At 35.7% G+C, this 15,841-nt stretch overlaps 1 protein-coding gene across 1 annotated transcript in view; it reads left to right on the forward strand.

Annotated features, from left to right (window-relative positions):
* Positions 1-6,452: 6,452 nt before the first annotated feature.
* LOC143234481 (corticotropin-releasing factor receptor 1-like) overlaps positions 6,453-15,841 on the forward strand; it is a 37,735-nt gene continuing 28,346 nt past the window's right edge. Inside the window, exon 1 of the mRNA XM_076471874.1 lies at positions 6,453-6,785. Coding sequence (XP_076327989.1) covers positions 6,689-6,785 — 97 coding nt within the window. The 5' untranslated portion in view covers positions 6,453-6,688. The remainder of the gene's footprint in view (positions 6,786-15,841) is intronic.

Raw genomic sequence — 15,841 nt, forward strand, 5'->3', positions numbered from 1 at the left:
TTGCCGTTTTGAAAGAGTACACTCTTTGGCGTCACTATGAAACAAAACATCTATCAACATATTTGAAATTTTCAGGAAAGTTCCGTTCTGAGAAATTTGAATCTATGAAACGTGTTTTTGAATCTCAAAAGAATCTCTTCACGAGAAAGTTTGCTGAAAATGAATCTGTCACTCGTACAAGTTACAAAATAGTGCATAGGATGGCAGAGCGAGGAAAACCTTTCACTGACGGCAACTTCATCAAAGAGTGTACGATGGAAGCAGTAAATGAGCTGTGTCCTGAAAAAGCCAATTTCTTTGAAAGTATCAGCCTTTCAGCAACTTCAGTTGTACGGAGAGCAGAAGAACTTGGAGAGAACATCGCATTACAGATACGCCAGAAAGCTAGAAACTTCCTATGGTATTCTCTGGCACTGGATGAGTCTACTGATCTCTCGAGTACGTTACAACTTCTCGTGTTCATTCGTGGAGTTAATTCGGACTTTCAGATCACGGAAGAGTTGGCATCAGTTTGCAGCATGCACGGAAGATCAACTGGAGAAGACATTTTCATGGAAGTGCATAAAACTTTGCAAGACTATAACCTTCAGTGGAATCAGCTTAGAGGTGTAACAATTGATGGAAGAAAAAACATGGCTGGAGTGAAGAAGGGTCTGGTGGGGCTGATCAGGAAACAGTTGGAAGATCTTCAACTCCCAAACGCTCTGTTCATACACTGCATCATACATCAACAAGCACTCTGTGGAAAATACTTAGATATTACTTGCGTACTGAAACCAGTCATTTCTGCAGTGAACTTCATTCGGGGTCATGCACTTAATCATCGCCAGTTCAAGGTGTTTCTTGAAGAAATTGATTCGGATTTCTGTGACTTGCCTTATCACACAGCGGTGAGGTGGCTCAGCTGCGGTAAAGTCTTGTCTCGTTTTTATAAGCTGAGAAGAGAAATAGATATATTTCTTATCGAGAAATATAGAGTCGATCCACTTCTGTCGGATCCAACGTGGTTGTCAAAGTTGTCATTTTTGGTTGACATCACATCCCACATGAATGAATTGAACTTGAAACTTCAGGGGAAGAATAACCTTGTCTGTGATCTCTATAGAATCATTAAAGGATTTCGGAGAAAGCTGTCATTGTTTGAAGCACATTTGGAAGGAGGAAACCTCTCACATCAGTGTTTCAATGAGTTTCATGCTGAAATTACAGAAGATGTCAACCTGGAGTTTCAGTAAAAGATTATTGGTGATTTAAATAAGCATTTTTAGAGAGATTTTCGGATCTTAACAAAATCGAAAGTGACATTCTCTTTTTCAAAATCATTTTAATTGTGTCATTGATGGCGTGCCAGTGGAACTTCAGCTGGAGGTCATCGATTTGCAAGGAAATGACTTCTTGAAAGCAAAACACAGAGACGGGCAACTTATTGAATTTTACAGCTGCATACCTGAAGATGATTTTCCAAAGCTGAAGCAGTTCGCATCTGGTATGTCATCAATGTTCGGAACAACTTATGTCTGTGAACAAGCATTTTCAAAAATGAAGTATGTGAAACCGGTTCATCGATCAAGGTTGACTGATGAACATTTGAAAGCAATTCTAATGATTGGATGGAGCAATTCAAAACCGAACATTGAAGATATTTTGAAAGCCAAACGCCAATTTCATAAATCTCACTAACGTTTTTGGGGCTTAGTGAAATTCAGATATGTACTCACTATGTGCGATGTGACAATTGTTTTTGCTAGTGTCACCTTCTTTGATAACCTTTTGGTAAATAAAAATGTTGGTTGTATTTCTGTTTGTTCTTTATTACGTGTTTGTATTGCATGCTACTCCCACATGGCTAATGTGGCATCATAAACTTAGTGTTAAGTCTTTTATAGAGAGCTTTCGTTCTAGCTTATGAGTATTGAACATAATGATCATGTGGCACGCGCTTCTCATTCCCCAAGTAATCTGGCCCCCTGTGAAAAAAGTTTGGTGACCCCTGCTCTAGTCTTACACTGCTAAATTAGGGACGACTAGCGCAGACAGCTCTCGTGTAGCTTTTCGCAAAATTCAACCAAATCAAACAAATCGTACCTGTGGCAAATTATTTTGCTATCTTTGAGTCGTACTTTGTTTTATTTGTTCCTAAGCTTAGGGTGTGGTGGTGATGAAACTTGAGGCTTCTAAGGCTGAAATTCGAGGTTCTAGCCTTGCATGGAACATAGTACTGTGCAGCTACGTTCAAAAACAAAATAAATATAAGAACATTTTAAAAATAGAGCTATTTAAAAACGTCTTTTACTCTCCAGAGAACAATAGAAAAATATTTTATTTCAGCCAATGTTTTTTAATATTATCTGAGGAGTGGATAGATGTCGCTCGTTTGTAACTTTATTGACGAAAAGTCTGAATCCCTTCAGCATGCGCCTCAAACACAAAAATATAAGCTGTTTTTTTGTTTTTGAATTTCGCAAAAAGTTACACGAGGGCTATCTGTGCTAGTCTTCCCTAATTTAGCATCGTAGAACTAGAGGAAAGGCAGCTAGTCATCATCACCCAACGCCAATTCTTGGATTACTGTTTTACCAATGAATAGTTGGATTAACCATCACATTATAACGGTCAATCGAACCCGCGACCCTCAGATGACGAGTCGAACGCCTTAACCACCTGGCCATGCCGGGCCGTATAAGCTAGTAAAGTATTCTTAAAATAATATTACAAATTATCTGTATAATGTTTTCTCATCGTAACATTAAGAAAGTTGTTTTCTGTTTTATTTTAAGAAAAAATAAAGGTAACAGTCAGATTTGTATAACTCGTGCGCAGCCCTATTGACAGTTTTTTAATGTTACCCAAAGTCAACAAAACATGGGAATAAAATTCGTTTTTATTTGAAATAAGTAGCTTCTACTTACACAAATTCAAATTAAGATACACTTGTTTAAAGATCAAAACTATAAAAGACGTGACAAATTTATAGCTTAAAATCACACGTTTATGTGGACAATTGTTTAACTACGTTTTGTTGATACAATAAACAGGAAAGATGTTTATGTTTGATGTACATAGTCTACACTATCTTGTTTACATTGTTTTTGAAAGATTGGTACAAGTCATCCTTACATTTACTTACTTTTGATATTAGCCATTTCCGAGGGTTGCGGGTTCGAATCCCCGTCTCTCCAAACATACTCGCTCTTTTAGCTGTGGGGGCGTCATATTGTGACAATCAATCCCACTATTCGTTGGTAAAAGAGTAGCTCAGGAGTTGGCGATGGGCGGTGATGACTACCTGCCTTCCGTTTAGTTTTATACTACTAAATTTAGGACGGCTAGCGCAGATAGCCCTTGTGTAGCTTTGCGCGAAATTAAAAAAAAAGCCATTCCTACATTTACATACTTTTGATACTGGCCATCCCTACATTTACTTCGTTTTTATATTGGCCATCCCTACATTTACTTGTGATTTTGGCCATCCCTACATTTCCTTACTTGTGATACTAGCCATCCCTACATTTCCTTACTTTTACTATTAGCCATCCCTACATTTACTTACTTTTGATAAAGTTTTCTTTACTTGTTTACAAGTCGTGTTTTAATATAGTGTTTCAACAAACATAGGAAGGTTGTATTTATAACTAAGTTCTAAATACAATAAGGTCTCACCTGTAACATTTATTGTTTATCTGTATTATTGACTGGTAATTCATGTTAAACCATGTACTCATGTTTTTAAATGAACACAAAATGTCTGTTAGAAAGCTAACTTCAAATGATAATTATAACATTGTTTACTTACACTAGAATTATGTTGTTTTTAGGTGCTACTAATTAATAATATATCTATAAAAGCTGATATTCCGTTTGAAGCTATATCATCTCTTGATTGTCACCATTGCTATTGTTTTTAAGTTATCGTGTTATAAAAAAGAACATAAATATAAACTTTTTGTTATGATATTTACAGACATTACCAGAACTTGTGACTCAATTATTACATAGATATTGTTATAAAAGAAAACATCATATAATACTGTAAAGTTCTGATGACCTATTGAGGAGATATTTAATATACCATTTTGATAAACAATCCGAGCCATATCTACATAGACAGTGCTGCCACCTGCATGATAAATATGTAGAAGCAAGTTAGGGACTACAGTTAGCCTGATAAATATGTAAAAACACGTTAGTGATTCCAGCTAGCCTTATGAATATGTAGAGGCACGTTAGTGACTCCAGCTAGCCTACTAAATATGTAGATGGACATTAGTGACTCCAGTAGGCCTAATAAATATGTAGAAGCATATTAGTGACCCCAGCTAGCGTGATGAATATGTAGAGGCACGTTAGTGACTCCAGCTAGTCTGATAAATATGTAGAAACACGTCAGTGACACCAACTAGCCTGATGGTTATGTAGATGCACGTTAGTGACTCGAGCTGGCCTGATGAATATGTAGATGGACATTAGTGACTCCAGTTAGCCTAATAAATATGTAGAAGCATATTAGTGACCCCAGCTAGCGTGATGAATATGTAGAGGCACGTTAGTGACTCCAGCTAGTCTGATAAATATGTAGAAACACGTCAGTGACACCAACTAGCCTGATGATTATGTAGAGGCACGTTAGTGACTCCAGCTAGCCTGATGAATATTTAGAGGCACGTTAGTGACTCCACGTAGCCTAATAAATATGTAGAGGCTCGTTAGTGACTCCGGCTAGCCTGAAAAGTACGTTAGTGGCTCCAGATAAGTTAGTAAGTGGAACATTGTCTGACTCTATATAGAGGACCAAACTTTGTATCTAATCTGGGATACAATTACGGTTATTACAAATGCTGTTTAAAATTACATGTACACCAAGTTCTCTAAAACCATGTGTAAACCAAGTTGTCTAAAACCTACGTGTACACCAAGTCATCCCTGGTGTTGAAACCAAGCTCCAGAGTTGAATGAAACCTTCAAAGCAGTAACCGGCTGCAGCAATCCGGAACCTGCCATTCGGATTTATTATAAATATGCAGTAGTAAAGAATATGAATAGTTTACAAAATGCCAAAACAGATCTAATAGGAAGTTCGTTTTTACTTCAATGAAAAGAAACCTATTTTCGAATATTTTACTCTGTTTTGATACAAACATACACAACACAAATTTGTAGCTGATTAAGCCTAGTTTGTGTGTGTGTGTTTGTGTGTTTTCTTATAGCAAAGCCACATCGGAGGACTTAAGCCTAGTGTCCAACCATCGTTACTGGTGCGAAATTTTCAAAAAATAATTATACTAAAATAGTAATATTGAGTAAACCAACAAAAAATAATGCAAATATGTTTCATGTTTATCTAACCATGTATATCATGGAACATGGAAATCAGCGTTCAACAGATGCTTCTGATGTCCTCTAGTAATAATGATCGTTTCTCCTAGCTTCGGATTCAAATTTTCAGAAGATATTTGATATGTAGCATGTAAATACTTGCACAGAAATAAGGGCTAATAACAGCGTTTTTCACTGAACATTACTTATGTCTTTAAACCTAAATTATCAAAGGAGATGATTGTTTTTCACCCTCTCTAAACTTACAAAGGAAACACCAGGTTTTTTCATTAAAAGGATTAGCAGATCAATAGATACCAAAGTCTGACTTTAAAATGGCGAAAGGTCTCGTTATTTGTGATGTGATTGATTAAAAAATAAGTACAGTCCCGTATGGGAGTTAAAGGCTGGATAGCTTATTGGAGATAGAGGCAGACAAAAAAAGTAGCTAATGAATCTGTCGAAATCAGAACTCTCATTGGCTAGAAACTAACCCACATGAGTTTCTGATGTAGGATTATAATCTCAGCACCAGGAGCATCATGCAGCGCGTGGCCTGTTTATCGTGGAACGGGAATAAACACGATTAATAATTACTTACACCGCATCTCTCTCTTACCAGTTGAAAATGTATTATATTTTAGTACTTTTGACTTATTGTCAAACACTATTCAACGAATCTGTAATTAGATTCCTGGGTTCAGAGAAATGTCTCTTGACAGTCAGAGTTGCTGTAGTCAATAAAGAATTCACTTTCTCCAAGCTAAGCCTAACAGTGCGTTGAAATTGCCACCAGTCTCTACGGCATGTTAAAATTTATTGTACGAGACTAAAATGTCTATTGCAGTTCGCTTAAACGTTTGAAAGTAATATGAATTCGTGTTTTTTTTCCTTTTTCCCCACTTTTTTTTTTTAGTCACGACTGAAGAAACATTAATTTTAAGACAGGAAAGACAATTTTTCTTGATCTCCCTACATTCCACGCAAGCTGGGCGAACATATATATAATTCTAAACTGCTGACAGTGGTTCGATTCGACGGCAGTGTTGTGACGTCATCAAGACGCACGTGACATACAACGTTCAACGTGAGCAGTTTCAGATTTCTAACAGTACTTTTCGTAAGAAGGGTGTTACTAGTGAGGTTTTAACATTAATAAATTATGTCAAAATGTGACTGATTCGATTACAAAACACATTTAAACGTTAGAAACGGTAGCGTAAATTGAAATGAGGTAAACTGCTCCATTGAAAAGAGGGTCATAGTAACAAAAGGGTTATAAAACGGCGCTTTAGTTCTGGGTTTTGTAAGCGGTTTTATAAATAGGACGTTTTTTAAATCGACACATCCTTTCTGTGTACGTCTGTATATCACAATGGCATTACAAAATTTAACCGTGGTTGAAACCAATCCAGGATCATTCGAGGGAATCGACTGCTACCTGCGATATGTTACACAAAACGAAACATCAGGTAAGATAATTCAAGGTTACCGTAGGATTGTAGATGTTTGTCACGTTTCTCAGCTCTATTTATAAGTTTTAAGACGAAGTTTCACAAGTGATAACAGTTGGTATTTTCTGTTTATCGGGTTTTGTTTGATTAGACAGTAACAGTTACACCCTTGTGCAAATTAATTGAAACAAGACGGAAAATTACCATTTTTTCAGTTGTTTGCGTTTTATTTCTGAGAATCCAAAAATTATTCACAAATTAATACATGATATGACCGCCTTTATTTTTTAGAGGATCATTAATCCGCTTTGGCATCGAGTCCACAAGTTGGCTGCAATCTTTACTAATTTTTGGATCGCGGTACCACACCTCAGTTATGGCCTCAATTAACTTATATTTCGTAGTACAGTCTTTTCCCCGAAGTTTTTCTTTACAAAACGCCCAAAATTTTTCTATAGGATTTAAGTCCGGAGAGTTTCCAGGCCAGTCCAGCATCTTCATTCGCGTTGTAATCATAAAATTCCTCACGAGTTTCGATGTGTGGCACGGAACCAGATCTTGCTGAAAAATGCCAGATCCATCTGGAAATCTCCCTTTCAATTCTGGAACGACTCTTCTCTGCAAAACTTCGATGTACTGTGGTCCTCGCGTCGTACCTTCTACGACATGTAAGCCTCCGACGCCATAGTAGCTGAAAAAGCCCCAAAACATCTTCTTCAAGGGATGTTTTAAGAACTAATTAATGTGAGATTCTCGAAGTTTCTCACCCGATGATCTGCGAACATACAGACTTCTTTGACCCTGTACGAAGAAATGAGTCTCGTCACTGAATAACACCTTCCTCCATTGTTCTTGTGTCCAGTTCTTGTATTTCAGACCCCATTGATACCGTTTCTTCTTCATTGAGTTGGTAAGAAATTGTTTTTCTAATTGGTCTCCTTGCCCTTCTAACGCAGTTTCGAATGACGTAATATTCCTCAAAATTTCGTCATATATCCCAAAAATAGATCGATCGTACTGCAAAACACAACTTATGACGCCGTTTGTGTGAAAAAATGACTATTAAAGAAAATCAGCGGGTCCAGCGAGCCTACACTGGCCACCATGCTGAAAATATTGTAAAATGACCATTTGTTTCAATTAATTTGCACAAGGGTGTAGTATTTTCTGTTTACAAAGCTTAGTTTGGTCAGATAATAACATTTAGTATTTTCTGTTTATATACCTTCGTTTCTTTAGATAATAACAGTATTTTCTGTTTTTATAGCTTCGTTTCTTCAGATAATAACAGTATTTTCTGTTTATATAGCTTCTTTTCTTCAGATAATAACAGTATTTTCTGTTTATATAGCTTCGTTTCTTTATACAATAACAGTATTTTCTGTTTATATAGCTTCGTTTCTTTAGATAACAGCAGTATTTTCTGTTTAGATTGTTTTGTTTCTTTAGATAACAGTAGTATTTTCTGTTTATACAGCTTCGTTTCTTTAGATAACAGCAGTATTTTCTGTTTATATAGCTTCGTTTCTTTAGATAACAGCAGTATTTTCTGTTTATACAGCTTCGTTTTTTTAGATAACAGTAGTATTTTCTGTTTATATAGCTTCGTTTCTTTATATAATAACAGTATTTTCTGTTTATATAGCTTCGTTTATTTAGATAACAGTAGTATTTTCTGTTTATATAGCTTCGTTTCTTTATATAATAACAGTATTTTCTGTTTATATAGCTTCGTTTCTTTAGATAACAGCAGTATTTTCTGTTTAGATTGCTTTGTTTCTTTAGATAACAGCAGTATTTTCTGTTTATACAGCTTCGTTTCTTTAGATAACAACAGTATTTTCTGTTTATACAGCTTCGTTTCTTTAGATAACAGCAGTATTTTCTGTTTATATAGCTTCGTTTCTTTAGATAACAACAGTATTTTCTGTTTATACAGCTTCGTTTCTTTAGATAACAGCAGTATTTTCTGTTTATATAGCTTTGTTTCTTTAGATAACAGCAGTATTTTCTGTTTAGATTGCTTTGTTTCTTTAGATAACAGCAGTATTTTTTGTTTAGATTGCTTTGTTTCTTTAGATAACAGCAGTATTTTCTGTTTATACAGCTTCGTTTCTTTAGATAACAGCAGTATTTTCTGTTTATACAGCTTCGTTTCTTTAGATAACAACAGTATTTTCTGTTTATACAGCTTCGTTTTTTTAGATAACAGTAGTATTTTCTGTTTATATAGCTTCGTTTCTTTATATAATAACAGTATTTTCTGTTTATATAGCTTCGTTTCTTTAGATAACAGCAGTATTTTCTGTTTAGATTGCTTTGTTTCTTTAGATAACAGCAGTATTTTCTGTTTATACAGCTTCGTTTCTTTAGATAACAAAAGTATTTTCTGTTTATACAGCTTCGTTTTTTTAGATAACAGCAGTATTTTCTGTTTATATAGCTTCGTTTCTTTAGATAACAACAGTATTTTCTGTTTATACAGCTTCGTTTTTTTAGATAACAGCAGTATTTTCTGTTTATATAGCTTCGTTTCTTTAGATAACAGCAGTATTTTCTGTTTATACAGCTTCGTTTCTTTAGATAACAACAGTATTTTCTGTTTATACAGCTTCGTTTTTTTAGATAACAGCAGTATTTTCTGTTTATATAGCTTCGTTTCTTTAGATAACAGCAGTATTTTCTGTTTATACAGCTTCGTTTCTTTAGATAACAGCAGTATTTTCTGTTTATACAGCTTCGTTTCTTTAGATAACAACAGTATTTTCTGTTTATACAGCTTCGTTTCTTTAGATAACAGCAGTATTTTCTGTTTATACAGCTTCGTTTCTTTAGATAACAGCAGTATTTTCTGTTTATATAGCTTCGTTTCTTTAGATAACAGCAGTATTTTCTGTTTAGATTGCTTCGTTTCTTCAGATAACAGCAGTATTTTCTGTTTATACAGCTTCGTTTCTTTAGATAATAACAGTATTTTCTGTTTATACAGCTTCGTTTCTTTAGATAACAGCAGTATTTTATGTTTATACAGCTTCGTTTCTTTAGATAATAACAGTATTTTCTGTTTATACAGCTTCGTTTCTTTAGACAACAGCAGTATTTTATGTTTATACAGCTTCGTTTCTTTAGATAATAACAGTATTTTCTGTTTATATAGCTTTGGTTGATTACATAATTAAATATCCTATATTCTGTTTATACGGTCCGGTTTGGTCAGATAGTATTTTCTGCTTATACGTTTTTCTTTGATTAGATAAGACAGTTAGTATTTTCTGTTTATACAGCTTAGTTTTGTGTGGTAATAACATTTAGTATTTCTGTTTATACAGCTTAGTTTTGTGTGGTAATAACATTTAGTATTTCTGTTTATACAGCTTAGTTTTGTGTGGTAATAACATTTAGTATTTCTGTTTATACAGCATTATTTGGTCAGATAAGAACAGTCGGTGTTTTTGTTTATTAAATATTGTGTGGTGAGAAAAATACTTAGTATTCTCTGTTTAAACGTGTTTGCAGAACATATGCTTGTAAACTACAGTTGTGTAAGTCATGTAAAGTACAGGTTTGTAACATACTGTTGTTTCAGTCATGTAAAGTATAGGTTTGTAATCTACCTCTGTTTCCTTCTTGTAAAGTGTAGGTATTGTAACCTATAGTTGTTTCAGTCATGTAAAGTGCAGGTTTGTAACATACAGTTGTTTCAGTCATGTAAAGTATAGGTTTGTAATCTACCTCTGTTTCCTTCTTGTAAAGTGTAGGTATTGTAACCTATAGTTGTTTCAGTCATGTAAAGTGCAGGTTTAGAAGCTACTGTTCTTCCAGTTGTGAAAAGCACACATATTTTGAGTAAACTTGACATGCGCACACGATGACCATTGTCTAGACATTTTGGGAATAAAAAAGTTCAGAATAGTTTTCGGTACACGTGCAAGGCATGGATTTACAGTAACAATTTTAAATGTCTAAACAAATTAATTATCTTTAAGTGACACCACTCTGAAGCTGTAGTCTTTGGGTAGAGTTTCTTTAAGATTAAACACAGCTTTCTTAATTAAGTAAAAAGACACGCAGTTTTCGCCTCGTCTATGAGATTTAATTACGTGTTCCAAGTATTTCAAGAATTTGAATTTTGTTTAAGTTGTTGCCAGCCGGATCTTTACTTCTTCATAATTCTTGTCTTTATACCTTAGTAACTGATTTTGTTTGCCTGCATGTGCTATTGTAAGGCAATCTGGAGGTGGGAAATGGAAGTTTACGCAAGGAGACATTATAGGCTGCGTAACCGTCTTTATATCAGTCAGAAGGAATTCGACTTGAATGTGCAGTCCAATTAAAAACTTTAAAATAAATGTTATAGGTACAGCTTATATAAGTATTATACGTATTTGTAATTCGTAATTTACGGCAAACCTACCAAGGTTATACTTTAAACAACTGGTCATAGTGATGCGAGATGACGAGAAACCCATTTGAAGGAAGACGAAGAGAATGGTCAAAACGTTGTTCTCTGCTTTATTAGTGAAAGTGGTAATACCCATACCAGCCATCCTGAGATTCTCTACCACTATCCGTTCAGTCGGAGGGTTCTCTTATAACGCACCCATAGTGTAAACTGTGAACGAATATTTTGTGGTATTTACAATTGACACGCCAACTTAGAAATATTCTTTACTGTACTCAAACAGCAAGCTTTACTCACCCTAGTGGCAAAACGGCAAGTCTGAAGGCTTATAGCGCTGAAAACAAAGTGCTGTGTCCAACCCATCAGGTAAGTCTGGTTTGTTGTGAATTTCGCGCAAAGCTACACGAAGGCTATCTGCTATTTAGCAGTGTAAGATTAGAGGGAAGGCAGCTAGTCATCACCACTCACCGCCAACTCTTGGGCTACTCTTTTACCAACGAATAGTGGGATTGACCGTCACATTATAATGCCCCCACAGCTAAAAGGGCGAGCATGTTTGGTGTGACGGGGATTCGAACCCGCGGCCCTCAGATTACGAATGTCTGTGTTGAACTTGAAACAATAACAAAGCAACTGAAAATAATTTTTTTGTTTTCTAACCGAGAAATAAAATAAGAGTAAATATAGAATTAAACAACGTAACAAATCTGAGTCAGACAGATGTTGTATTTAAATTAACTGATAACTTAGTCGGAATCTTTATTACGTATCAGAACTTACACAATCACCCGGAACCTTTATTACCTATCAGAACTTACACAATACACACAATCACCCGGAATCTTTATTACGTATCAGAACTTACACAATCATTCGGAATCTTTATTACGTATCAGAACTTACACAATACACACAATCACCCGGAATATTTATTACTTCAGAACTTACACAATACACACAATCACCCGGAATCTTTATTACGTAACAGAACTTACACAATACACACAATCACCCGGAATCTTTATTACGTATCAGAACTTACACAATCACCCGGAATCTTTATTACGTATCAGAACTTACACAATCACCCGGAATCTTCATTACGTATCAGAACTTACACAATACACACAATCACCCGGAATCTTTATTACGTATCAGAACTTACACAATACACACAATCACCCGGAATCTTTATTACGTATCAGAACTTACACAATACACACAATCACCCGGAATCTTTATTACGTATCAGAACTTACACAATACACACAATCACCCGGAATCTTTATTACGTATCAGAACTTACACAATACACACAATCACCCGGAATCTTTATTACGTATCAGAACTTACACAATACACACAATCACCCGGAATCTTTATTACTTCAGAACTTACACAATACACACAATCACCCGGAATTTTTATTACGTATCAGAACTTACACAATACACACAATCACCGGGAATCTTTATTACGTATCAGAACTTACACAATACACACAATCACCCGGAAACTTTATTACGTATCAGAACTTACACAATCACCCGGAATCTTCATTACGTATCAGAACTTACACAATACACACAATCACCCGGAATCTTTATTACGTATCAGAACTTACACAATACACACAATCACCCGGAATCTTTATTACGTATCAGAACTTACACAATACACACAATCACCGAATGCAGAAACAATTCTTTGAAACACTTAACACAGTTCTCCTGTGGGAAGTAATGTTTGTTGTGATAAATAAACAGCCATAGAAATGACGAAAGACAACATATTTGTTTAGCATTTTGGAACACATAGATTCTGTGTGTGTTTATCTTATAGCAAAACCACATCGGGTTATCTGCCGAGCCCATCGAGGGGAATCGGGCCTCTGATTTTAGCATTGTAACTCCGTAGGCATGCTGCTGAACTAGCGGGGGCACACATAGATTCTCTCTTTGCCGAATTTCAACAGTAAGTACAAAAATAGAAATATTCATCTGTATGTTGGATATGAGCTTATCTAATGCGAATAACATGTGTATTAGTAATATTAAGTTTGTTTGTTTTGAATTAAGCACAGAGCTACACAATGGGCTATATGTGGTCTGCCCACCACGGGTATCTAAACCTGTTTTGTCTTGTTTTGTTCAGTGGGAGTCCGCAGACATACTGCTATGCCACCGGTGTGTAGCAATAATAAGAGTCAGAGTGAAGGTGGGTGGGTGTAAAATGTAGGTGGACGTGGCTATAATACAGAACCTCACTAAAAGGCTCAGTGAAATTGATGAAACTGTCAATAGCGAGGATACCCGACGAATCAAAGTATAAATTGTAATTATTATAAATTATATTTTTCTTCAGTGTTGATTTATGAAATTATGTATATTGTAACCAGTTTGCCGAAGAGAACTGGCTTTCCAAAGTTAGAACGAATCTTGTAGTTCTCGTCTGTGTAATTTATTTATTTTCAAGTACAGTTATTTGCCGCTGTTTATTAAACAATAATTAAGATAATAATTATCTTTTAACGTGTTTAAAAATTCCGAATTAGAGATTATTTCATTCTGCGGTATTTCTATGTTGCACGATGTATTTTGAAATGTTTGAAGTACGTTATTGAAATATTTTTGTAACGAAGATACTGGTACAGCAGTATAAACTATTGTCACTTGGCCTGGCATGGCATGGCCTAGCGCGTAAGGCGTGCGACTCGTAATCCGAGGGTCGCGGGTTCGCGCCCGCGTCGCGCTAAACATGCTCGCCCTCCCAGCCGTGGGGGTGTATAATGTGACGGTCAATCCCACTATTCGTTGGTAAAGAGTAGCCCAAGAGTTGGCGGTGGGTGGTGATGACTAGCTGCCTTCCCTCTAGTTTTACACTGCTAAATTCGGGACGGCTAGCGCAGATAGCTCTCGAGTAGCTTTGCGCGAAATTAAAAAAAAACAAACAAACAAACAAAACAAGCTTTTTTATGAATCCAATAGAAATAACCGATTGAGGTAAGTGTTAGTAATCGCAAGTGTGTTATTTCTTAAGTTTTGACGTAATTTATTCAAGTTAAGACTTTGGGGAACTTTTTTCTTTTATTGAGTTTAAAATGTATGTTGAAATGCTGTAAGATTTCTTCTTTTATTTTGTTAAGATTTTTTTCCCCTCAACCAAACGTATGAACAAACAAAGAAACATTTTCTGAAAAAGGAAAAAAATATTCCGAGCTTCAAAATTAGATCTGATCGAACCTACGGCGATTATTTATATTTTTGAATATTTACTTAGTAGATTTGCACGTTAGAACAACAAAAACACATCTTTACTTTGAAGTAAAGGATTCTTCGTTAAAAAACATTTGATGATAAAAAGGATATTTTTCTGGATTATTTTGTTTATTAAAGGCGTGTAAACACCGTCAGTAACAAATGATTATAAAATTCCCGCTGGTTATGGTATGTGTACAACGTCGTGTGCACTCGGTTCTTGTCTTTGCTGTACATACGTCAAAAGGCATGTTTGAAATTGTGAGGTAAAACTGATGGGATCGGTATGGCCAGGTGGTTAGACCGCTTGACCCACAATTTGAGGGTCGCAGGTTCGAACTCCTGTCTCTCTAAACATGATTGCTTTTTCAGCCTTGGGGGCGTTATAACGTCACGATTAGTCCCAATATACGTTGGTAAAAGAGTATCCTTAGAATTTTCAGTGGGTACTGATGACCAGCTGCCTTCCCTCTAGTCTTACGCTGCTAAATTAGGGATGGTTAGTGCAGATAGTCCTCGTATAGCTTTGTGCAAAATTCGAAATAAACCAAACAAGAAGTGATTTCGGTTGAGTTAATCATGAGAACGAACCACAAGCTCTTAAAGAACCGAATGAAGCTAATAAAATTATTTCGGTTTTATGAACAAGAAAGTTTACCATGATAAACAATTTTACCAAATAAGGAAGTGTACTCTTATTGTCCGTGTGTGATCAAGATATTTAGTACATCAGGAGTAAACTGTAGATCTTAACGTTTGTTCGTTTTTTGAATTTCGCGCAAAGCTACACGAGATCTATCTGCGCTAGCTCTCACTAATTTAGCAGTGTAAAACTAAAGGGTTTAATTTGCTTTGAATTTCGTGCAAAGCTACACGAGGGCTATCTGCGTTAGCCATCCCTAATTTAACAGTGTAAAACTAGAAGGAAGGAAACTAGTCATCACCACCCACCGCCAACTCTTGGGCTACTCTTTTACCAACGAATAGTGGAATTGACGGTGACATTAAACGCCCCCATAGCTGAAAGGGCGAGCATGTTTGGTGTGACAGGAATTCTAACCTTCGACCCTCATACTAAGAGTAGAGCGCCCTAACCATCCGGCCATACTGGGCCTAGATCTTAAAGATAAGGAAAAACATTGTCCTCAAGCCAGATAGTTGAAATAAACCTCTCCAGCGCCTTGGGTTTGTAGTCAACTGTACAAAGTAGTTTTCATAAGTTTCATTTATGGAATTGGAAACTCCAAGTGTGAGAAATGATAGTTGTTTAAAATAGGGACAACATTAAAGATGCAGTCACGCATAGAATTTGTAGTGTCGAATAAAAGGTTTCGGAGTTTTATTTGACATATTACAAAGTAAAATATAAAGATCAAAGCTCACCTCCTGTTTGAGGGGAAAAAAACAACATTTTT

Source organism: Tachypleus tridentatus, chromosome 12, assembly GCF_004210375.1.
Source record: "Tachypleus tridentatus isolate NWPU-2018 chromosome 12, ASM421037v1, whole genome shotgun sequence".
Classification (NCBI taxonomy): domain Eukaryota; kingdom Metazoa; phylum Arthropoda; class Merostomata; order Xiphosura; family Limulidae; genus Tachypleus; species Tachypleus tridentatus.